General features: G+C 39.7%; 1 protein-coding gene across 1 annotated transcript; it reads left to right on the plus strand.

The window, feature by feature from the left end:
- Window positions 1–250: 250 nt before the first annotated feature.
- On the plus strand, window positions 251–3,346 carry LOC107788365 (putative UDP-arabinopyranose mutase 2). Its single transcript, XM_016610041.2, has 4 exons — window positions 251–685; window positions 1,735–1,985; window positions 2,477–2,645; window positions 2,825–3,346. The coding sequence occupies exons 1-4, from the start codon at window positions 374–376 to the stop codon at window positions 3,170–3,172; spliced, it is 1,080 nt and encodes a 359-aa protein (XP_016465527.1). The 5' UTR covers window positions 251–373; the 3' UTR covers window positions 3,173–3,346.
- The last annotated feature ends 21,581 nt before the right edge of the window (window positions 3,347–24,927 follow it).

The following is a 24,927-nucleotide window of genomic DNA, read 5'->3' on the forward strand; positions in this document are numbered from 1 at the left end:
GTTGATAAATAAAATATTAAAATTTTGGAGAAAGTTCCAATCTTTAATGCAACTTAAATTAAGACACATATTAATATACTTCCTACTTTTTAATCTCCATCAAGATCTCATTCAAATTTTTTTCTCCTTATTAAAAAGGTAAATAAATAAATTCCATAAAACAAAACGCCTTTTTTTTTTAATCTCAAATTAGTAATAGTAAGTACATTCATAAACTTCCCCGAAACATCAGTACACAGGAATCTAGTCACAATTAACAACTTGTCTTTTGGACAGTTGATCTCTCTATATAAATAGAACACAGCTCCCCAATTTCCGTTACTCAGCTCCAAAAAACCTCACAACTCTCTCAAATTCATCAGGTTGAGAGGCCATGGCCACCCCAACACCATTGTTGAAAGATGAGCTTGATATAGTGATACCCACAATCAGGAATCTTGACTTCCTTGAGATGTGGAGACCCTTTTTTCAATCATACCATTTAATCATTGTACAAGATGGTGACCCTTCTAAGACCATTCATGTCCCTGAAGAATTTGATTATGAGCTTTATAATAGGAATGATATTAACAGGATTCTTGGTCCTAAGGCTTCTTGCATCTCTTTTAAGGACTCTGCTTGTCGCTGCTTTGGTTACATGGTTTCCAAGAAGAAGTATATCTACACCATTGATGATGATTGCTTTGTAAGTATACTGCTAATTTCCTCTTTTGCCCTTCTTGTACCCTATTTTGTGTTGAAAAAATTGGATCTTTATGAATTTTTGGGGTTTAAGATCTAGTTTTTAGAGGGTTTGTAATTTATATAGATCTCTCCAACTGAATGACATTGAATATGCTTTTATTTGGACAAGAAATTTGAGGTCCAATTAAGTGTATCTTGGGGATCTGTTGTTATATAGGAGTATAATATTTGCAGAGCCTTTGATGTATGTAGCGTTTTTCATTATTTAGTACTAGTATATATATGTTTAAGTATAGTGGATTCATTTAGCGGATCGGAGCTAGTTTTGGAATTTAAGTGTTGTTGTTTGTTGATATTGATCTATTAAGTGCTTCTTTTGTTTTAGTTTTATCTGGTCTTTGTTGGAAGATTTTAGCTGATCTATACGTTTAATGTGAAATTAACTGGGCTGAGACTGAATTCAAGATACTGTTATACTAGTTAAGATATGATCTTACTATTTTGCTGCATTAGGATTCGTTTTTTTGGTGTAGTTTTTTCAGATAAAAGAGGCAGCTTGCTTATCTTGGTGCTTTTGTGCATATCTTTAATGTCTTTATTTTCTTGTGGTATTCGTCACCTTTTCTTTTACGTTCATTAAGGTCAATCTTGTATGAGTTTTATTTGTTCACTGCTGTTTGAGCCATCATGATACTTCTATTTCTGAATTTGAAGCCCTTAATGTGATAGCTTTTGTTGATCTGTTGTTTAAAGGGGTTTGACTGAATTTTCACCACCAAATTTGTAGCATTCTCTACTTCTGCCATGTCGATGATGAAATCCATTTCAATGGCCTTGATATCTGATGGTTGCTTCTCTAACGAGGGACATTGCCATACATTGGCGATTTTGTCACCCTTTTTGACTAATTAACCCAATTATTTAATATCTCTTAAATGTGAAGATTCTATTTGATTATCTTGTTACGATGCCATGATCTATAGGTTCAGTAGCTAATGTTTGGGATATAGCATTTATTTGCAAACATGCTGAAGTGACGCTGATGTGCAGGTAGCCAAAGACCCATCTGGCAAAGATATCAATGCACTCGAACAGCACATTAAGAACCTTCTTTGTCCATCTACCCCGCATTTCTTCAACACTCTGTATGATCCATACAGAGAGGGTGCAGATTTCGTTCGTGGATATCCTTTCAGTATGCGTGAAGGGGCTGCCACAGCTGTTTCTCATGGGCTTTGGCTCAACATCCCTGATTATGATGCACCCACACAACTTGTTAAGCCTCGTGAAAGGAACACCAGGCAAGTTCACTTTCCATAAGACAAAAGTTGTAGAGCTTATCTAATTAGTCATAGACTCATAGTTGTAGCGTCTGGCTGCTTGCCAGAAATAATTAGTGCATCCAAATTTTATACTTCCTCTGTTCCAATTTAGCTGTCATGTTTATTTTAATAGTTGTTCCGAAATACTTGTCTTTTTATTAAATTAAGAAAGAATTAATATTTTCTCCCACCTTTACCCTTACTCTAATAAATGTTCGAGAGAGATTAATGTGGTGAAAGCAACGGTAAAAATAAATTGAGATCAAAGAATAAATAAGGGAGTTTAGTCAAATTATCCTTTAAATTAATGTTTTTTTAAGGGGCATGCAAAAGACAAAATGTGACAAGTCAAAGGGAATGAAGGGATGTAGTATTTGTAAAGCTTATCTGTTTGGTCATTACTCAGAGATTTTTATTTTTTTATTTTTTTCATTTTTGAAATTAGTATCAATTTCTGTACTTGTCACTAGGTATGTAGATGCAGTTATGACCATTCCCAAAGGCACTTTATTTCCCATGTGTGGAATGAATTTGGCATTCAACCGTGAGCTGATTGGACCTGCAATGTACTTTGGGCTCATGGGTGATGGTCAGCCAATTGGTCGTTACGACGATATGTGGGCTGGCTGGTGTACCAAGGTATTGTTTGTCTATATCTTTTTCTATCATTATTTATCTTCGTAAAGTAGAGCGCTTATTCATCTACGGTCCCTTGGATGTCTCATAGAGTTGTAATGTTTGAAGTGGAAATTACTAAAGTGTGTCATTTTAATGTCTAATGGATGAAGGAATCTGACATAGAATCATCAAAATTGTAGGTGATATGTGACCATTTGGGCCTAGGAATCAAGACTGGTCTTCCCTACATTTGGCATAGCAAAGCAAGCAACCCTTTTGTCAACCTGAAAAAGGAGTACAAAGGCATCTATTGGCAAGAAGAGATCATCCCGTTTTTCCAAGCTGTAACCCTTCCTAAAGAGTGCACAACTGTCCAGCAGTGCTACATCGAGCTCGCGAAACAGGTCAAGGAGAAACTTTCCAACATAGATCCCTATTTCACAAAGCTAGCAGAAGCCATGGCCACTTGGATCGAAGCCTGGGATGAGCTCAACCCTACTGGGGAAAACTTGGCTAAGCTATCCATCTCGAATGACAAGGCAAAGTAGATTGCATTTAGCTTTTGGTGAGTAACTTACTTATCTATTTTACATGTTTAATTTTACTTTGGATTCCGTTCTATGAGACATTGTGTTATTTATTCGTTAGACTTATATTCGAGTACAAAGTTGAGGCTATTTATTGCGAATAAAATGGGTTAATTGCTTTCTCTAGCAGCTCCCATGTGTTATCTTCTAAATTTTCATTTGCTACTGCTGCTCATTCCTTATCAAGTCAGCTAGCCAATCACAACGGTAATAAGCAAAAGATTTAATATTACAGAGAGCAGATCGTAAATACTTCATAGCAAGTTAAAAGGGTCCTATGGACCATATATAGAATGTGATATGCCTTGGAACTACAGGTTCCTTGTCGATGTGATACTCATCAAACTAAGAAAATGATGCTAGAACCATTGTGAGATGGTCTGCGTGTTGTCTTCTGAACTTTCACAAGCACATAAATATTTGGGCTTTTAACACATTGGTCCATCGGCTAGAAATAATAAAAATAGTTAGCCAAATATTAAAAAAATACACGATGATAATGTTTAAAATATGTATATTATATATTAATATACAAAAGATGTACATTATTTTGGTGGTGGTTACATTTTGTAGATCCCCCCCTCCCAACCCAACCCTCAAAAAAAAAAAAAAAAAAATTGTGAGTATCTCGGGTCCAAAGCATTTCTTGATCATTGTACTGCTCCCCTGATGAAACAAAAAAGTATTGCCCCTCCATTTGACTGGGCCAGTTTGCAGCCCAGTTGATTTAAGTCCAGGATATCTGGATCAGCTTAAATCAGAGGTAAAAATAGCACGGGCTAGTCAGTTTTTGGACTGGTCATTAAAAATATAGTAAAAATAGCACAGTATAGTCAGCTTTCGGACTGGTCATTCAAAAATAGCTAGCTTTACGAAGTCAATGAAAAATAGCCACTATTTTGCTGCAATAGAGACCGGTCCAGCATAATATACTGGTGTTCGATGCACCTGTGTATGAACTCCAGCATATTATGATGGACCGGTATACCCTGCTGACTCCAGTATAATATACTGGAGATTGGAGCAACGGTTCTCCAAACTCTAGTATTATACTGGACAATTATACTTGCTGGAACTCCAGTATATTATGTTGGAGTTCTGGTGTACTTATGCTGGAACTCCATCATATTATGCTGGAGTTCCAGCATACTTATCCTGAAACTCCAGTATAATATGCTGGAGTTCAAACATACTTATGCTGGAACTCCAGTATAATATACTGGTATATTTTTCGGGTTTTGAACAATGTTTTCGCTCAGATTTATCTTTACATGAAAAGTGGCTAATTTCGATTACTTTTGAAACTGAGCTATTTTTGAACGACCAGTTGTAAATCTGGCTATTTTTGAATTTCTCCCTGAAAAATAGCCAGCATTTGCAAAGTCATTGAAAAATAGCCACTATTTTGTTGCAACAGCCAACACGGAAAGTTCCAGCATAATATACTGGAGATTGGAGCACCTGTGTATGAAAACCATCTGGAACTCCAATATATTATGCTGGAATATTTTTCGGATTTGAACAGTGTTTTTGTTCAGATTTATCTTATCATGAAAAATGGCTAAATTTCGATTGCCTTTGAAACTGTGACTATTTTTCAGCTACTATTTATAAATCTGGCTATTTTTGAATTTCATCCAAATCAGAGTACCAGACGATAGTTCGCTACGTATTTACCCTTCTAGTTCTAACTAATGAGCAGAAGTCTTGGTTGTAACTCAAATGTTTCTTTCTCTTTCTCCAATGGATCAGTCAGTACCTAGAAAGGAAACCATCATAGTGTCCTCTATTATATCATAAGTAAGAGTGGCAAACGGGCAGGTCGGATTCGGATATGATTCGGGTCAATAAGGATAATAAAAAAAAAGGATAAATTATCCGTTCCGACCCATATTTAATACGGATAAAAAACGGGTTGACTGGCGGATAATATGGGTAACCATATTATCCATGACTTCTTGAATATGATCATTTTTGGGATATTTCCTAGTTTGCCAAACTTGAGGAACCCCCAATTTGAGACTTTACAAATATAAAAGTTAAACTGATTGATTATCCATTGGTTACCCATTGGTTATCCATTTTCTAAATGGATAATATGGTTTTTATCCATATTTGATCCGTTTTTAAAAATTCATTATCCAACTCACTTTTGGATAATATGGATGGTTAACTATTTTCTCTTTAACTATTTTGCCACCACTAATCATAAGTAACTGGTTTCTTTTGTCGGGGAAATCACAGTAGTCTAGTTGGTTGGTTACATAAACTTTTACTTTATTGGTGAGAATTCAATCTCCGGCCTTATAATCGCTCCTCTATTTCCTCTCCCATCCCCCCAATGTATAATAAAACTAAAAAAGGTTTCTTATGTGATTCTTTAGACAATGATTCTTATTAGTTGTCTAAACCAATTGATAAAACACACTGCAAAACTAAAATACTTGAGGTAGATCTGTTGGGCTATTACTTCACCGGTACTTGAGAAGACAGACCATGCACTAAACTCCCATTATATTTGAGAATAATGAAATTATGTTAGGTCTAGTATATATAGCCTTACCATATTTCTGCACGAGGCTGTTTAATTCCACAGCTTGCAACGTATTATTAAGGCCATTTCCTACCCCTCACTCCAAATCTTTACTCCAAAATGGAGCAAACTAACTCCAACCATTAGTCCATTTTTTACTCCAAAAAAAAATATTCCTTTTTATATTCTTCTCTCTTCTATATTATGTTATTATCTTTTATTCAAATTTTATTTTCTTATTTTCATTAAACAAATCCTATTTTTTTCTTCTTTTTTACAAATTCATCCCATATAATTCATATTTCTTTCTTATATAACCATTTAAAAAAAATTATTTTATACCATAAATTATTAAATAATATAATTTTGTAAGCAAATATTATAGATTATACATATTAATAGATAATTCAAATAAAAGTGAAATCAATGAAATACAAGATAATTCAATACATATTACATGTAGTTTAAAATTTTGTTTAAATACTACTTAAATATTCAACTTTCACCTCTAGTATGCTCCCATAAATAATCTATTAATGCATTACGAAGTGCAAAATGAGCATCTTTGCCCTTAATCTTTTTTTTTTTGTGTCGACCTAAAAATTATACAAATAAGTGATTTTCATCTACTACTATTTCTACTGTTGGAGTTGCAGCTTCCCAAGCATCTTGAATGGTGCATTAAGAGCACTCTCATCCTCGATTATCATGTTGTGCAGTATAATACATGTAGTTATTATACCATGTAGCACTTCTTTTCTCCAAAAATGTGACGGTCATGCAATAATTGCAGAGCGAGCTTGCAAAACTCCAAATGTACGTTCAACATCATTTCGGCATGATTCTTGTTTCATCACGAAATATTTCTTCTTTGGCGAGCGTGGCTCACGAAGAGTTTGCACAAGGGTAGACCATTTTGGATATATACTGTCACCTAAATAATAACCCACATCATACTTTTCCTTGAATAACATAATGGACGGGAAGAGCAATACCTTTAGCAAGATTGAAAAACATATGTAATCACTGTAAAACATTAATGTCATTAATAGTGCCGGGCATACCAAAATATGCATGCCATATCCAAAGGTCATAATCAGCTACAACTTCAAGAATCAATCCCGCTATAACTTCAATATATCATCTATCACACCTCCTTTTTTACCACCCGAGAGGGGATATAAGAGAGTTTTTTTAATTAAAGTGACATTAATCGAAATGAGATTATTTTATTTAAAATTTTTTAGAGTCGCCACTTGGAATAATTTATTTTTTGGTGTCCCAAGTCACCAGTTTATTTTTAAAATTCCAAATCGAGGAAATATTTGACTTTATTTAAAAGTCTGTGAACCAGAAATTCTAGATAAGGAATTTTGTTAACCCGGGAGAAAGTGTTAGGCATTCCCGGGTTCTGTGGTTCTAGCACGGTCGCTTAGCGATTTATACTTGGCTTAGATTGTCTAATTACCTATTTTTAGAACCTATGTGCGTTTATCCCTTTACCGCTTTTAATGCTTGATTATTCGTAATTAAGGAATTAAGTCATGCGTACGTGTACACATTTCGTTTGGCGCATCAAAAATCATGTCACGCGTATGTGTCCACAATTAATCACGCTTTATTAATATTAAGAAAGTTTGGTTGAAGTTTCATGAATGCATCCCTCGATTTATTTTTAGAACGAAATTCATAATTATGTTACGCGAACGTATACATAATCACAATAATAGTCTAAGTCGCGCCTAAAGCAAGCTACGAGTGTTTAAGATTATTTAATATCTAAGCTGTAATATTAATGTGAGGGCCATAAATTAGGTGATTCAATTGTGAATGGCACACCTCTGATTTATTTTAAAAGACTTGCATTTCGTTTAAAGCACACTATAGGTTTTTATTTTTTTTAAACTAATCTTGCAATTCAATGCAAGGCTATTGACTATAGGTATGGCCATATAAAGGAAAGTCTCTAGTTATTTAAAAAGAATTGGGCCTGCAAACAAGTCCCTTAAGCTGTTAAAATTTAAATGATCAAGATTGCTGGAAACGAAGGGGTAACTGGGCCTTGGAAACGAATCCAGGAACGAAAGCAAAAGGGCATGGGTCACACGAGCCTGGTTTGGACTAGGCAGCCTCATTTGGGCCATTAACAGGCCTGGACGCTTCTAAAGAAGGCCATTCAGCATTATAACCCATGAGGCTTAATCCACATTTAAATAGCCATTTGCACAAATTCTAAAAAAAACCCACAAATGCTGAATACTTTATTCTGCAGTTTTTCAATTTATTGATATGTCATGAGGGATACAATATTAATCTAAACTAACCTAAACTATTTACTAATGCGTTAAGATCAACCATGTAGGCACTTCGACCATAATTGCAATTCTGAAAAATAATCTGAACATGACTTGATAATTGAACATTGAACAAACTTTTGAAAGTGAATGGATTTAGACTTCAAAATTTAAGAGAAGAGAAATATACATGATCAACATACTATTCAACAGACCCTCATAGCAAACAACCAAAACAATGGGCTAATGATATTATATAGTTATTCCTGGACTTCCAAATGAAACCAACACTGAACTGAGAATCAACACAGAACTAAAACAAATTCTAACAAAACTAACAAAGATATTCATCACCCGACTTTGATCAATACTTACAGAAAGCTTAAGTATTCTAAATACTCAATATGAGGGCCCTTAGCCAAATCACAAACCATCATAATAGACTGAGATCCTAAACTAGACTTAAAGATAAGATACAGAAACAATGAAAGAAATGAGAAGAAGCGCATAGAAGAGAGCTAAAACTAATGAAGAGGCTAGATGAACTTAAAATAAACATGTGAATAAAATTAAAAGGGCAACATTTATCATTATATCTTCACATTTTAACTACATATTTCAAATGAAAAACAAGCTTGCACTTCACAGATCATTCATGGTCCAAGGAGTACCTGGATATCAAAACAAAGCAAAAGGGAGTGAGGATTTCAGCAAGAGCAGAAATATGAGCACATCAACAGCAAGATTCAGCTTCTTTGATGTCACGACCCTAACCCTGAACCCCGTTGTGATGGCGCCTCTCGTGAAGACAAGGCCAGCCAATTCAACCCAACTCAACTTTTAAAGCAGTTAATCAACATAAAGATAGCCTAAACATGATTTAAACAATACTAAATAGCGGAAATATCGATAATAATGCGGAAAGTCCAACCTGACACAGCCCTAATCGGGGTGTCACAAGTCACGAGCTTCTCTAAACCATAATACTAGTCTGCTAAAGTTATAAACTACTACAAGTGTTTGAAAGGAAATAGAAAGTGATAGAGAAGTAGAGACATGGGGTTGCAGACGTCAACAACTACCTCGTAGTCTCCGAAAAACCGTCTGGAACTGGAGGAATCAACACTCGGGGCGGTACCAGCTACGCCTGAATCTGCATACAGGGTGCATGGAGTAAAGTGAGTACTCTAACTCAGTGAGTAATAAAGGTAAATAATTACTGAAAGTAAGAAAACACTTATACACAGGGTATTCTATAATGAAACAATCAAATAGGTAATTTGTAAGCAGTAAACCAATGAAAGCAAAATAAACAGGTAATTGATGGACAATTATGATAAAGTAAACACATAGAAGTTCGCCCCTCGGGCACAACATCAACAATTTCCGCCCCTTGGACTCAATCTCACATCACAATGGGTACCCGCGCTCACTGGGGGTGTGCAAACTTCGAGAGGGGCCCCTTCCGGCCCAAGCGCAATATCAATCCATCTCGTGGCGTCAAATCTAGGCCTTCGGCCTCATATCAATCAGGCCACCTCGTGGCGTACATATGTATCTCAGGCCCTTGGCCTCATATCAGTATCAATGTTCCTCACAATATAGGCCATCGGCCTTACTCAGTCCAAAGATCATCACAAGCCCTTCGGGCTATAGTAAAACAGTAGTTCTCAGCCCAAAACATCATTTAAAATATCATTTAAGTCTCAAAACTGGATAAAAGTGGTTGAGTTGCAAAATAGTGGAAAACAGCATGACTGAGTTCAAGTAATAAGTCAAAACAGTGAGGAAATAGTGATAAAAATCCCCGAAGGGTTCAAATAGTTGGCACGAAGCCCAAATATGGCAATCAGCCCAAATCATGATGATAACAAATAAGTTTCAGTCAAATACGCAATAAAAGCATCAATCAGGACGGACCAAGTCACAATCCCCAATAGTAAATGACCCCACACTCATCATCAAGCGCGTGTCTCACCTCAACATAGCACTACGATGTGCAATCTAGGGTTTCAAACCCTCAGAACATCATTTACAATCATTACTCACCTTGAACTGGCTAAATCTCTAGGTCGCGACGCCTATGCCCCTCGAATTGGCCTCCACGCACGTGGAATCTATCCAAAATCAGAACAAATACGTCATAATATGCTAAGGGAACAAAGCTCAAGCAAAAAAAAATCAAAAAATACCAAAAATCCCGAAATTAGCAAAACCTGAGCCCCCGGCCCACTTCTCAAAACTTAGAAATTTTCACATCAACGGGTTCCTTATCTCCCCACGAGTTCATACACACCAAAAGTTCTCAAGTCCGACTCCAAATGGTCCTCCAAATCCCCAAATCAAAAGTCCAAAATTCCAAGCCCTAATTCTTCCATTTTTAGCTTAAGATTCCATGATTTCTAGGTAGATTTCATAATAGATTCGAGTTTTAGGTCCAAAATTCTTACCTCCAAACATTTCTCCTTGAATCCCTCTTCAATTTCTTTCAAAAAGCTCTCAAAAGACCAACTATGGAGTAAATGAGCTCCAAAATCGCGGATGAAATGAATTAAAACATTCTGCCCAAGCCTGATTTTCCTTCATCGTGATCGCGGCACTTCCCACGCGATCGCGAAGAACAAATTTTAAATTCCCCAAAATAACTCTATGCGATCACGTCCAAGACCCTGTGATCGCAATGCCTGAGCCACTGACCCTGCGCGATTGCGGACCACCTCATGCGTTCGCGATGCACACTCTCCCCAAACAATGTGATCGCAAGCCAAGATATACGAACGTGAAGAGAAACTAGGCCACTTCTTCAATTCCTTCTATGCGATCGCAGGACTCCCCTCGCAATCGCGAAGGGCAAAACCCTGCAACAACTGAACCTGAACTTCTACAAATTTCAAACTTAGAAATGGTCCGATTGACCACTCGAAACTCACCCGAGGCCCCCGGGACATAAACCAAAGGCACCAACACAACCTAAAACCTTATCCAAACTTTATCCAATCATCAAAACACCTCAAAAAATATCAAATCACTCAAAACACATCGGATTCAAGCTTAAGTTTCTAAAATCTTCCGAAATACGCTTTCGATTAAAAATCCAACCAAACCACATCCGAATGACCTGAAATTTTGCACACACATCCCAAATGACATAACAAAGCTACTACAACTCTCGAAATTCCATTCCGACCCATATATCAAAATCTCACATATCAACTAGAAATCGCCAAAATATCAACTTCGCCAATTCAAGCCTAATTCTACTCCGAACCTCCAAAACCAATTCCGATCACGCTCCTAAGCCATAAATCACCTCCCGAAGCTAATCGAACCATCGTAACTTACATATGCGATCTTTAACACATAAGTCAACATCCAGTTGACTTTTCCAACTTAAACCTTCTTAAAAGAGACTAAGTGTCTCATTTCTTACCAAATCCTCTCTGAACTCAAACTGATCAATCTGATCACAGAAAACATGGATAACGAAGCATAAAAAAGCAGAAATGAGGGAAACGGAGCGGTAACTCATTAGACGACTGGCCGGGTCGTCACATTTGAACCCTCTTTAAACCCATAAAATCAGAAATTCCATGAAAGCTCTTTAAATTTTAAAAGAAAAATCAGAAAACCATTCGAGCCAGTAATGCAGAAACTTTTTTTGTGTGTATTTTCTAGGGTCTGAATCTCTAAATGTGTGTGTGTGTGTGTCATTTTCAGAATGATAGTGCCTATATATAGGCTACCTAGGGCGGGTATTTTTTAGGAATATTCCTTATACTAATTCTGAAAATAGTACTGGTTCTTCCTCACAGCCCTAGTACAACTGTCCTTCTTATCCTATTTTTAGCATTTTTTTAACAGAAATGGGACAACCGTCAACCTCTAATTAGTTTCAGCATTTTTGTGCTGGCCAAATAGGGCCAGCTGCCCCAAATTCTAGAAGCTCCTAACACTAACCTTATCTAAAAGTCCTATTTCTATTTCCCAAATTAACCCCTAAGTTTTCATTTGTTCAATTAAGACCCTAGGAGTTTCTACCAATTTACAAATCATGGCAAACAAAACAAAACCAGAAGGGATCAAAAATTCAAATTAAAATGCCTAACAGAATCATGATGCTAGAATTCAAACCTAAAAACTAAATCAATCATTAAATAGAAGTGTTTACCTAATTAAACCTAACAAGAACTGAATTTAAATAAACACAAATGGCAAACAAAGGAACAAACATGGCAATATACATGAACCCTAACAATTAACATAATGAAACCGCACTGTATTCAATCCAAAACTAGAATGGAACTGCAAAAAGGAGCATGCAACATAAGATAAAAGCACGAAAGAGACAACAAAATCATTTCAATGTGTCAAACCTAAAAAATGAACCATAATTAAACTAATTTTATGCTATTGAAGATAAATTTCAAATACTAATATACCAATGTTTTAATTAACCTAATAAACAAAAACAAATAGACAAACCAAAAAGCCGTGAACAACAGAATAGAAAACCTAAAATTGCAAAATTAAAACATACGGCCAAAATACAAACAATTAAACATGCAGAAGAGTAACAAAAGATAAAACAAACAAAAAAAGAGAAAGAAATTTACCTAAGCTTTTTTTAACACTAGAGCAGTTATGAACTCGTTCAAACTTCAAAAGGGGGGGGATATGAACTTGTTCATCCATCAATGGACTGTTCTTTTTCAAGAATAGTCGGCTAATAGGCGTTTTGGGTTCATATAACCCGTCCTTAACCAAAAATCGAAAAGGGAAAATTGAGGTTTTTAGAATCTCAAATTCAAGATTCAAAAAGATTAGGCTGATTCGAAAGGAACTATAGGGATATTTGGGGAGAAAAGGAGAAGGTGATTACAGGGTGTAATTTTGGTGGGGTTTGGTGCCCCGGAATCGCCGTGAGGAGATTTTCGGTCGGTGGTTAATGGTGGAGGCGGCGAAGGCATAAGGGGGCGACTGGTCTCTAGGGTTTGGGTGAGACTGAATGAAGGGGGTTCGAATGGGGGGGGGGGTTGAAGGGTTTCAAACATATGTATATGAAACCAAGACCAGTTCCCAGCCGTTGGATCACACGAGATCAACGACTAGGATTCAATAGCGCAGAAACAGGGTCATTTGGCTTAGTGGGGAGGGCTGGACCGGGTAAAGGGTATTGGGCCTGGGTTTGGGGCGGATTTGGGCATGACATCAACCCAATTTCAAAGGTAAATTAAGCGTTTTTTTCAATTCCTTTTTTTCTTTTTGTTTTCTTTTCTTTCTTTAATTAATTAAAAACCTAAATTAAATTCCTAAATTAATTTAAATTATAAAATTAAGCTAATTATCTAACTATAATATTTACAAAAATTAGTTGATCATAAATTAAAAAAGAAAAATTAATAATTCAAAATTAAAAGCTAAGAATGTACAAATGAGCTATTTTTTGTGATTTTTATTTTAATATAGCAATTAATTAATTAATCCTAAAATGTGAACACAAAATCTAAATGCAGTGCATGATATTTTTGGTATTTTTCATGATTTTAATAAAAGTAAACATGCACAAAAATGCAAACAATTAACGAAAAATCCTATAAAAATGGAAAATAATTGAAAAAATCTATTTTCTTTTATTTTATAGGAGTATTTCATATAGGGCAAAAATCACGTACTCATCTGCCCCTCTTTGTTCGGAAACACGAAGGGTTTTCGAGCAAAGATAAAATGAGCAATTACGAGCGATTTTTACCCATTTGAAACTCCATGGGAAGCATCTTTTGAAAAAGTCTGACCGTACCTTGCTTCAAAGGTTGCCTACATATCCTTGGCTATAAAGGAATCAGGTCAGTGTAGTTCTGGAAGTTTTGGTAGCTGGAACTATCGAAAAACCATGATTTCACTGTTGTTGCTGCTGTTTCTATTTGCTGAGCTCCTTATTACACCAAAATCAAAAATGAAAAGCTAAACTAGCTAAGCCTATCAACTACGAGTTACAAGATTCCTATCTATAAACCTTCTAAAGCTTGATCTCGAGTCTTGACTGGTTCTTCCTGCAGTCTCTGATATGAATCTTGATGCTCATTAGCTGCAAACACTGGTTCGTTCGTCTTCAGCTTTTTGGATCAAGGCAGGACATGCAAAGCTTGTAACTTCAATCGTATCTTGAGCAGTCCGCATCTTTTCTCCGCTTCTGTACTTGAAGTTCACTTCTTTTCTTGTTCTTTCTTTTCTTTTATTCTGGATTGAGACTTCTTCTTTTGGTTATCTCGAACCCTGCGTCTTGAGGTATAACCTGCTCAGACACCAAAACAAACAAACGAACGAAATATTCCTACCCCAATTTTCACTAGGAAATTTCGTGAGTTATTGTAACAAAATCTAAACTATTTCTTTATTGAAAGGAATAAAATCGAGATTGTGTATCCCTAAGAAAAATAGATTAAGGATTGGAGACTCTATATCTAAAATGAAATCTAATGGGGATCGGAGGCCCCAAGTTGGGAAGATTACCAGGTTATGCTGGAAAAATGATCGGGTTATGCCGGAAAGGTCCTCGGGTTATGCCGGGGAATGTCATCGGGTTATGCCGGAAAAGGTCCTCGGATTATGCTGGGAAGTTCCACGGGTTATGCTGGGAGAGTCATCAGGTTATGCCGGAAAAAAGTCCTCGGGTTATGTCGGGGAGGTCCACAGGTTATGCCGGGAAAATCATCGGGTTATGCAGGAAAAAGGTCCTTGGGTTATGCCAGGGAGGTCAACGGGTTACGCCGGGAAAGTCATCAGGTTATGGTGGAAAAAGGTCCTCGGGTTATGCCGAGGAGGTCCACGGGTTATGCCGGGAAAGTCATCAGGTTATGCCGGAAAAACGTCCTCGAGTTATGCCGGGGAGGTCCACGGGTTATGCCGGAAAAGTCATCGGGTTATGCTAGAAAGTTCCTCGGGTTATGCCGGGGAGGTCCACGGGTTATGCCAGGAAAGTCATCGGGTTATGCCGGAAAAGGTCCTTGGGTTATGCCGAGGATCAACTAGAGAGTGGAACCCTATACTGGAAAAGACTACCAGGTTATGCTGGCAGCGACTAGGGGATGGGATCCTATGTTGGGAAGACGTAGCTAGAGATTGGGGACCCTAGGTTACCATGATTTTGAATCTTTCTTCTTCTTCTTCTTCTTCTTCTTCTTCTTTTTTACTTCACTTTTCATTTTATTTAGGAGAATGAATGAAGAGTTCAAAAGAACTTCCCTTTTCGGGTCAACTTTTGCTGCATAATCGTTTTGGTTTCTGCGTGCCTTGCTTTTATTGCACCTGCTTCGGTAGGGTTGTTTTGGACTACACCTGTTTCCTGTTTCCAAATCAAAGAATATTTTGTCAGTTTGAAACAGTGGTTGGTTTTGTGGCCTTGATAGTTTCGATCAATTGATCTCGACCCAACTCTTTCGGTGAAAGTCTCCATTGCTTGTTGGCTTTCTGGAAATTGGTTTCATTTATAAACCCTGGGGGACTTGATCTTCCCCAAATTCCACCTAATGATTAACCCATGTGGGTCTTGGCCTTTTCCATCTTATTTTGCCTTTATGGGCAGTTAACTTTGATTTCCTTTATTTTCAAATGTTTGGACTCTGGAGCATCGGTCAATATGGCCAATCGAGATCGACTTGATGCACTTACTGAGGCTGGGTGCATTTCTTCTTGAATTTTAGATTTTTGTCAAACAAAACCATGTAAAACCAATCTTGCCATCTTTTTTTTGCATTAGTTTCGGAGGGGAACTAGATCGAAAGGGATTCAAGGAAAAGTAAACAACGGACATGATAATGAACTTAAATGAGAAGTGTCCCTTTTGGGGAAAGGAAATAATGACTTATCTGGAGTGCATGTAGACTTCAATAGATATGACATGCTTCTTGGACTGGATACCCGATCTGCGCAACCATCCAATCTCATAAAAACCCTTCATAATCTATATCTCAAAACCGAGAAACCTTGCTAGGACTCTCATCAGTGCTGATGGTTGTAAGTGATTCCCTTTTTCTATCAGTGGCGCCCTTTGTGGATTTTCACCAACTGACCTCTCTCATTTCTCTTCTCATCATCGTCTTATAGTGCTCTTTGTGAGTTTTACTAATAAGACTCTCATTTTCAATTTCTCTGCTCACCATCGCCCTACGGTGCCCGTGTTGATTTTCACCAATAAGACTCTCTCATTTGATTTCTCTCAATTAATTGTATCAGATCCAAATAACCAACAACCTCCCATTGGGAACTTCTTTACCGATTGATCTAAAAGACTTTGAACAGGATTTAGGGTAAAAAGAATTTGGATTGAATTACAACTTTGGAACCCTTCAGGCGAACCGTCGCCGAACCATTATAACATCTTCCCTAGTTTCACTTTTTGGGGAATTTGGAATTTTGTTTTGGTGTGACTGAACCCCAAAGAGAGGCTGCCTACATATCCTTTCGAAATCAAGTCGAACGTAGTTCAGGGAAACTTTGTTTTTGATTTTCTGAAAGCAGCCCCTAAGCGGAGGCTTGCTCGTACTTTGACCATTCTGGACAGCGCCCGGAGCCCGATTCGTACGGGTGCCGTAAAAAATGCTTATTTCATCATTGGCTGGTTTCCCTTGACGGAGATCTTTGAGGTTGCGTGCCATCCTTGTGTTGGTGTAGACATTGCTGGCTTTCTTGAGCGCCGCCTTACTATGATGGAGGTATTACCTCGAGGCTGGAGATGGTACTATTAGTTAGCATCTTTGGTTAGCTTTGAATCATCGCCGCTCCTCCAATGTATGATATGAGGCTGTTCCCGCCCTCCCAAAGATTTCCCTATCTCATGCAGCTGCCATTTTCTGCGCCATGTTTCTGGTATCAGCATGCCTGCACGTCTATCTGCCTTTTAGTCTTTCAACTTTGCGACTGCTATGACGGACATGATGGGATTAACCTAACGGGGGGAGAATCTCCCCCTCTAGTTTTGGGGACCATCGGGGATCTACTGATTCCATGGTGCTGGTTGATCACGCCCTTAATTGCTATTGCCGGGGACGACAAAGACTGGGCATGAACGAGTCGCTCTGCTCGGGTACTGACCATAGGTATTATACCTTAGGAGTCTGTATTATTTTGTTTGGAAGATGGAGCAATATTCTTTAGGCGGCGTGCCCTCCACCTTGTTAGCTCTACCTATGGCGGGGGAAAACTCAGTAATTGTGTCTTCCTTCTTCGATTATGTTTATACGGGCGTTTGTAGGTGTCGGATGGTCCCCCACAGGCGAGGCTGCTCTCCTTTAGAGAGAGGGAGGAGTTGTAGGCCTCTAAGCTAGGGGACGATGGTGATAAACGGGACATGCACTTGTAGTGTGATGAAGCTTTTTAGCGGGCCTAGATGGGTCCGCGTCTCCGGCGAGGGAACATCGTCAGAGCCTGCTGTTCTTGAAGTTTTTGATTCCGGAGCGGTGGTTCCTCCGAGTGATCGTGCTTCAACCGAGGTTGGTTCTTCCGGGATCAAAGGGGCAAGTCCAATAGGAGTGTGCTTCGCCTTCGAGGAAGTCCGCCGGCTTCACTTCATGGTGAGTTTCGGCGCAGTCCTTCTGTATTTCATGTCTTCCTTCCTTTATCGAATTTTTCTTTTGTAGGCCTTTGATAGGCTCAGGTCTGAGGTACTTCGTCATGGGGCCACTTCGGAGAGCTCTGTATGAGGGTGGGTTCCTTAGGCTCCTTAGCGAGGAGAATGAGGTTGAGTTGATGTACTGGCTATAAGAGGCGTATCGGAGCTCGAATTACGAGAGCTATTTGATGGAGCAGGTAACCATTCGTAGTACGCGCTTCGCTCTTTTTGACCATTAAGGTTAATTATTTTGCCTATCTTAGCTGCAGAAAAAGGCGGAGGCTTTGGAGTACCTTAAGGGCGAAGCTGACTGAGTTAGGAATGTTTGTGGTGAACTGAGGGCTTAGGTGCAGGCTCAAGCTTTAGAGGAGAGGGGTGCCTTGTCCAATGTTCGCGAAGCTTGAGTTCGATCTCTCGAAGGTCAGGGCTAAGATAATCGATGCCCGAGCTGAAGCAGTATTAAGTAGAACTAAGGCTGATCAGGAGATGGCGATCCATGTAAAGGACGATACTGATGCCCAAGCATAGTTGAAGCGGGCCCTTGATTGTAAGAAGAGGATCGAGGAATAAGTTTGTTGCAGATCCCGTAGAGAGGTACTCGAGGATATCGACGCTAGGGGCTTCGTTCTCTCAGAGGAGTTGGCTTGAGCAAGGGCGGATGAGCGCGATGCTCGGTTACTTCTTGCTGACGCCACATAGAGTGAATCTGGGGCTGGCAGGCTGTAGCCTTTTGGAGCAAAGCGTAGATTTTGCCACTCTTCCATTTTGTATTTGATATTTTTAGAGCATGTTTGTAGATGGAAAGCGCGCCTTTTGCGTATGTAAGTAAGAGAAAACTTGAAGCTTTATCTCTTTTGTTTCTCTTTTCTGCATTGCTTTTGACCAAGCAGGCTAGTTTTGGTGTTTAGGGGGAACCCCATAGGTTCGGAGCTAATTAGGTAGTCCTAGAGGCTCTTAAGTGTGATTTTTGACGCAAGTAGGCGTTAGGGTCTTTGTGCTTTGCCCAGCTATTTTAGGCCTAGTCTCCGAGTCAGGCCTTGACTAGAGCTTACCTGACCTTCAATCTCATGTGCCTGCATGGGCGGATGATGATTATTCTTATCCCTTGACCTTGGGAATTTATGTTTCAACTATTTTGGGTCTAGTCTCCAAGTCGTATTGCGACTCGAGCTTTAATTGACCCTCAAGTTTTTTGTACCTGCATGGGTGAATGGCGATGGCTCTTGCGCTTCAGGTTGAAACAATCTTTTAAGTGTGTGGACCAGAGGCTTGTTTAACTGGCGATAATGGCATTTACGCTGTTCCCTTAGGCATTTATAGTTAACTATTTTGGATCCGGTCTCCGAATCGGGTTACGACTCGAGCTCATTTTAATCCTCAAGTTTTCAATTTTCAAGCTGGCGGCAGTGGCTCTTATGCTATTTGGTCATTGAGACCTTTTAGTGTGCAGCCCGGAGGCTCGTTTGGATAGCGACAATGGCTCTTACGCTTTTGCCCGTGGGGATTTTGTAGGCTTTGTTTTCCTCTCGTTAAGGTCTTTTTGAAATGAATTTGCCTGACCCGTTGTCGGTTTGGGTAGAACCTTGATTTCAAGTCGTTAGCGGCGATGTTCGAGCACCTCGAAAGTCTCTTAGCTCGTAGGCTGAGTAGCTCGAAACCTTGTGATTTGGAGCTGACATGGTCGATGCTCGTTTGCCTGTTGAGGATAGCCTGTTTTAACCGATTCTTTTCAAAGTATATTCGAAGTAATAGCTTGCAATTTTGTTAGCGACAGTCGGGCATCCCCGAGTCGTGTTAATTTGGCTGGAGCAGCCATTTTGACCATAGTCATATGTATTTCGCCGGAGCCATTTTTGATCTCGAGTGATAGTTTAGGCGTCTACACCAAGGGTATTCCCTTTCGGGATTCTTACAAATGCAACACATAGTCTAAACTTTGGGATTGAGTTTTATGCCTATAGTAAGGTCTTACAAAATTTTCATGCCTGTTAAGGTCTTATAGTTTGTCATGCCTGTTGAGGTCTTACAGTTTGTCATGCCTGTTGAGGTCTTACAGTTTTCGTTGCTATGTAGAATAGATATGGTTATACCGAGTCTGCCCACTCGGGGTCTTACGACCTTGGGTTTTCTAGTATATGGCGATTGGCGATAGTCTCCAAGTCATCGATTTTGCTTAGGCTCAAAGGCCGTTGTTCGTGAGCTCGGAGTTACCTTGTTGGGGATTTATGAGCCCAGAGTTCCGACCCTGGGTCGTGCGGGTGCCAAATTGTTGACGCTAAGTCTTCGAGTATATCGGGACGCATTGGTGGAGGGACCCTTGCCGTGAGCATGCTGAATTTTCCTTCTTTGGGGTACGAGATGCTGAAAGATATTCTTTATTGCTTGGTACGATAGTACACATATTTGCCGACGGGAGCCTGACTATATGGGTACAGTTCTTTCGATCGTTTGTCCTGGTATATTTCTTCCCTACAAGAACCCTGTTTGGTATTTCAAAACCTTTTCGAGCGGGTAGCTTTCTGGGGGAATGCCCCTCATTATTCAAAAATTGTCTGCAAGAGAAGTTTTGAGCATTTGCAAAGTTTTCTTTAGGCAGCTCGCTGACGTTGCCTCGTTAAAAACCTTGCCGGTAAAACCCTTCTTTTGGGACAAAACTTGGTCGAAGTAAAAGAGTGTAACGGGTGTGTTTTTAGAGCTTTGAGGTCTTTAGGAAGTGCTAGCATTACGATAGCTCCAGTCAAGGTCTGCATAAGGGCTAGTTCTAAATTCGAAACGAAAAAGGAGATGGTCGTTCCTTGAAGTGAGATATGCTGGAGATGCCTCGGGATTGATTCGTTATAATTGCCTGAGGCAAAAAATGCGATATGGATTTCTATTTCGCTCTGTCAAGTTCGATCGAGGGTGAGGCCCGATTCACCCTTTTTACTCGGGGAAGGAGGTACGAGTGTTGGTACCACATCATGTATTGCGAACATTTCCCTTGCCGCATGCTGTTCCCGGTAGACAGTTTTAATTCCGTCCTTTGTTGGGAATTTTATCATCTGGTGAAGGGTGGATGGCACTGCTCTTATACAGTGTATCCATGGTCGTTCGAATAAGGCATTATACCTTATGTCTCCCTCGATGACTTGGAATTTGGTGTCTTGGGTCATGCCGGCCACGGTAACCGGGAGGATGATTTCTCCTTTCATCGTTTCGCTGCCATGTTGAATCCGTTGAGGACCCGAATGGCGGGCACGATTTGGTTGAGCAGTCCGAGCTGTTCTATTACCCTCAACCTGACAATATTGGCCGAGCTACCTGGATCCACGAGTACATGTTTTATCTGAAAAGAATTTACAAGGAAGGAGCTTACCAGGGCGTCGTTGTGGGGCTGAGACAAGGTCTCGGTGTCCTCTTCGCTGAACGTAAGGGCGTCTTTGGGGATATATCTCCAAGTCCGCTTTTCTCTGGTGATGGATATTTTTGTTCTTCTCATTACGGGTTCCTGCGGGGCATCGGTGCCCCCATGATCATATGGATGACGTGTTGCGGCTCATTTGCCTTGTTCTTCTTGGTTGCCTCCCTTTCTCGGAACTGATTTTTGGCTCAATCACTAAGGAACTCTCGGAGATGTCCTTTGTTAAGCAGCCGAGCTACCTCCTCTCGTAGTTGTTGACAATCCTCGGTCATGTGGCCATGCCTGTTGTGAAACTCGCAAACAAAGTTGTAATTCCTCTACAAAGGATCTGACTGTATCAGTTTGGGCCATTTGGCATCTCTGATCTTACTGATAGCGAACACGTTGTCTGACACATCGATGTTGAAATTGTGTTCTGACAGGTGGGGTGCACCTGTTGGCACTATGTTTAGATCAAACCTGGTTCTATTGATGAGCCCTCGAGGGTCCTGTCCTCGATCCATCCTCCGATCATTACGGGGTAGGTTGTGCCTTGGGGCGTTCCTCCTATCCTCGAGGTATGGCTGATACCTTTCTTTATTTGGCTTCGGTTCCTTTTCCAGGAGCATGTTTGGGTACACTAAGCCCGATGGGTCTTCCAACTGGTCATCCTCGGCTTTGATCTTCAATTGGTACCGGTTGTGGACATCCGACCAGGTCATGGCCGGATACTCGATCAGGTTCTGTTTCAGCTATTTTGAAGCCATCGAGCTTCATTCGTTCAGGCCTTGGGTGAAGGCCTGTACTGCCCAGCCGTTGAAGACTGACGGCAGCTCCATCCATTCCATTTGAAAGTGGGATACGAATTCCTGCAACATCTTGTTCTCTCTTTGCTTGATTTTGCAAATGTTGGATTTCCTTGTCGCTACCTTGATGGCTCCGGTATGTGCCTTTACGAAGGAGTCTGCTAGAATGGCGAACGAATCTATGGAATTAGGAGCCAAGTTGTGATACCACATCATGACCCCTTTTGAGAGTGTTTCCCCGAATATTTTCAGCAATACAGACTCGATTTCGTCATTCTTTATATTGTTGCCTTTTACTGTGCAGGTGTAGGAAGTAATGTGTTCATTAGGATCAGTGGTATCGTTGTACTTAGGGAGTTCCGGCATTCTGAACTTCTTTGGAATGGGCTTGGGGGCCGCTTCCTCGGGGAACGACCTTTGTATGAACTTCTTTGAATTCACGCCCTTGAGGACTGGGGGTGCACCCAGGATCTGATCGACCCTAGAGTTGTAGGTCTTAACCTTTTTATCATTGGCTGCTATCATTGTCTCACCCGATTCGATCCTTTTGATGAGGTCCTCAAGCATCTTTACTATGGCAGGGTCGGCTACCAATCTGTTATTGCTTGATCTCTCGGGTACTTGTTCGGCGGGGGGAGCTGTTTCCGGCATTGCTGTGCTGGGAGTCTTCAGATGGCTTTGTAACTGAGCAATGGCCAACTGTTGTGCCTGCACCATTTCAAAAATAACATGAAGACTAACTTCCTGTTCTTCCCGGGCTAGGGTTTTTTGGGCTTCCTGTCGGTCGCTATGCCGTATGCTTCTGTCGGTGTGTGAGGTATCGTCGACCTATTGTGCGTCCTATGAATCTGCATCTGCTAGAATCGGTTCGGGCACGTTATTGGGATTCTGTGGTTGCGTTTCGGCAGCCAGAACAGCAACGCCGTTTTCCTCGTGGTGTTCGAGGTTTTTGTTCTCGACTCTATTTATCGAGCCAGACATTTTGACTTGAAATCAAAAGATCTTGGACAAGAAAAAGTGTGAAAAATAACTTGCGTTTGTGTAGTAAAACTAGCAAGAAAATAATCACTATTATTTTTAGCCCCACGGTGGGTGCCAAACTGTTTACCGTGAAAATGGTAACAATAATTAAATTTGTAAATGAGATTCTAAAAATACGTGATCTATTTTTATGCTAGTTGTTAGAGCAGTTGATGCTAAAAGTATGAAGTTTAATGAAGAAATACAAACTAAAATGGGGCAGTAATCAAACCGAGATGCTTGCAACCCGAGCCTTGGAATGGTCGATGAAGGACCTTGAGGTCGATATCTGGCTCGAGCTCGAGCTATCGGGGGTAGTCGAGGATGGGATAACAGTTGAGATATGATCAAACAAGGCTCTTTATGGCCAATACCGAGCAATAAATGAAGAATAAGTAAGAAAGTAATAAATGCCAAAGTGGCCTTGGGCGAGTAAATTAGAGAGAAAAGAGAGAGAGATATTACTGATATTGTGTAAAGTGTTTGGAGCTCTGCCTTACAGAGTGTTAATGACTCCCCTTTTATAAAAGGGGAGGGGGATAGCCCAAACTTAGTACAAGATACGTTGAGTGATAAAGGAAAATGGGATGGGACAACTAACTAGCTACATGATGTCTACTTAGGCCGATGTCGAGCCGCTCAAATAGACTCAATCGACCCCGGATGAATTCTTCGGAAGCTTCCCATGTTCGTCGGGGTTTAGGCTGATGTTATCCTTGGCCGGATATCGACAGATCTTAAGGGAAATGACCAGCTCGAGGTCTCTAGCCTCCGAGGTGGCCTACTGAAGCAATTTTTTCAATGAGAAATCGGTCATCCAATTTTACCGTGCACAACCATTACCTTTCTTACCTTAAAATCTTGTATCATATCTTCTATCTCTTTCATGACCTCCCTTCCACATAGGTATAATTCACTTTCACGACTCAAAGCTTTATTATGATACTAGCCCCTATGGAGCATACATAATTCGGTGGGAGCTTCATACTGACTTCTTATGAGGTTGGTACTTCTTCTAATTGGCTTTATCGTAGAGCTATTATAGAATATAGTTGTTGTACTATCTCTCGTGTACCTTTGATATTAAGAGTAATTATGCAATATTCTCAATCATGATTTCTATAATTTTCTGGGTCCACTCTTGTTTTACTTAATCAATATAACTCTTTAGTTTCCTCCTTGTTCTGATTAGACTTTATGTAGGCTTAAGCTATCTTTCGATCTGCGGCTCCTGGTATTAGTTATTACTTTAGCCTTTCATGGGAACTGAGGGATATCCATGATACAATCCTCTAACAATTCAATCCTTAGTCTATGACCTGGGCTCAATTCTTTCTTTTAACGTATACCAGAATCTTCTACGGTTGTATATGCTACAGGTATAAAACTCCAAACTCTTAAGTGCGTTCATAACATCACTAACTCGTGATCATTGATCGAATAATTCCTTTCGTTCTTTCTTAGCTTCTTTAAAGTAGCTACTACTTTTTTTAGTCTTTCTACCCACTTCTTGTGTACATACTTAGCTTACCTTAGTTCCCACGCATGCCGGAGTTTTTGTGCAACTCATATGATCTCGAATATTACTTTTAATTTTTACGTCCCGTTTATTGGACACAGTAGGTGCCACTTTCCTTTGGAGTACTTACAATGTTGTTGTGAGACTGTTGTTACACGACCATTTCCTCTTTAGGTTATTTTGCTTAGGTTGAAGCCTTCTTCCTTATTTCATCAGCTAGTCTTTCGTTGTAGCACTTAGGGAGAACCCTTGACTCTTGTAAAGCCGTTAGCTTATTATGGACCCTTTTGATGTTCTTCCTTGCTTATAACCATCCGTAGTTGCTTACCTCCATGTCTTTGTGCTTGTAGGGTTGCTTCTGAACTGATATTTTGATTGTCTTCCCAGTGGCACTTTTTTTATCTCCATAACACTCACATGGTACCTTTAACTACCTCGACTCCTATCTGAATATATCTCAAGTATTATAATGACATTACTGCGAGGCTAAATTCTTCGTGTTGGGGTTTACTACATTGATCTTGCATGATCCGCTGATTTGTCTGTAACTTCTTGTCT

The sequence above is a fragment of the Nicotiana tabacum genome, chromosome 18 (assembly GCF_000715075.1).
Source record: "Nicotiana tabacum cultivar K326 chromosome 18, ASM71507v2, whole genome shotgun sequence".
NCBI lineage: Eukaryota > Viridiplantae > Streptophyta > Magnoliopsida > Solanales > Solanaceae > Nicotiana > Nicotiana tabacum.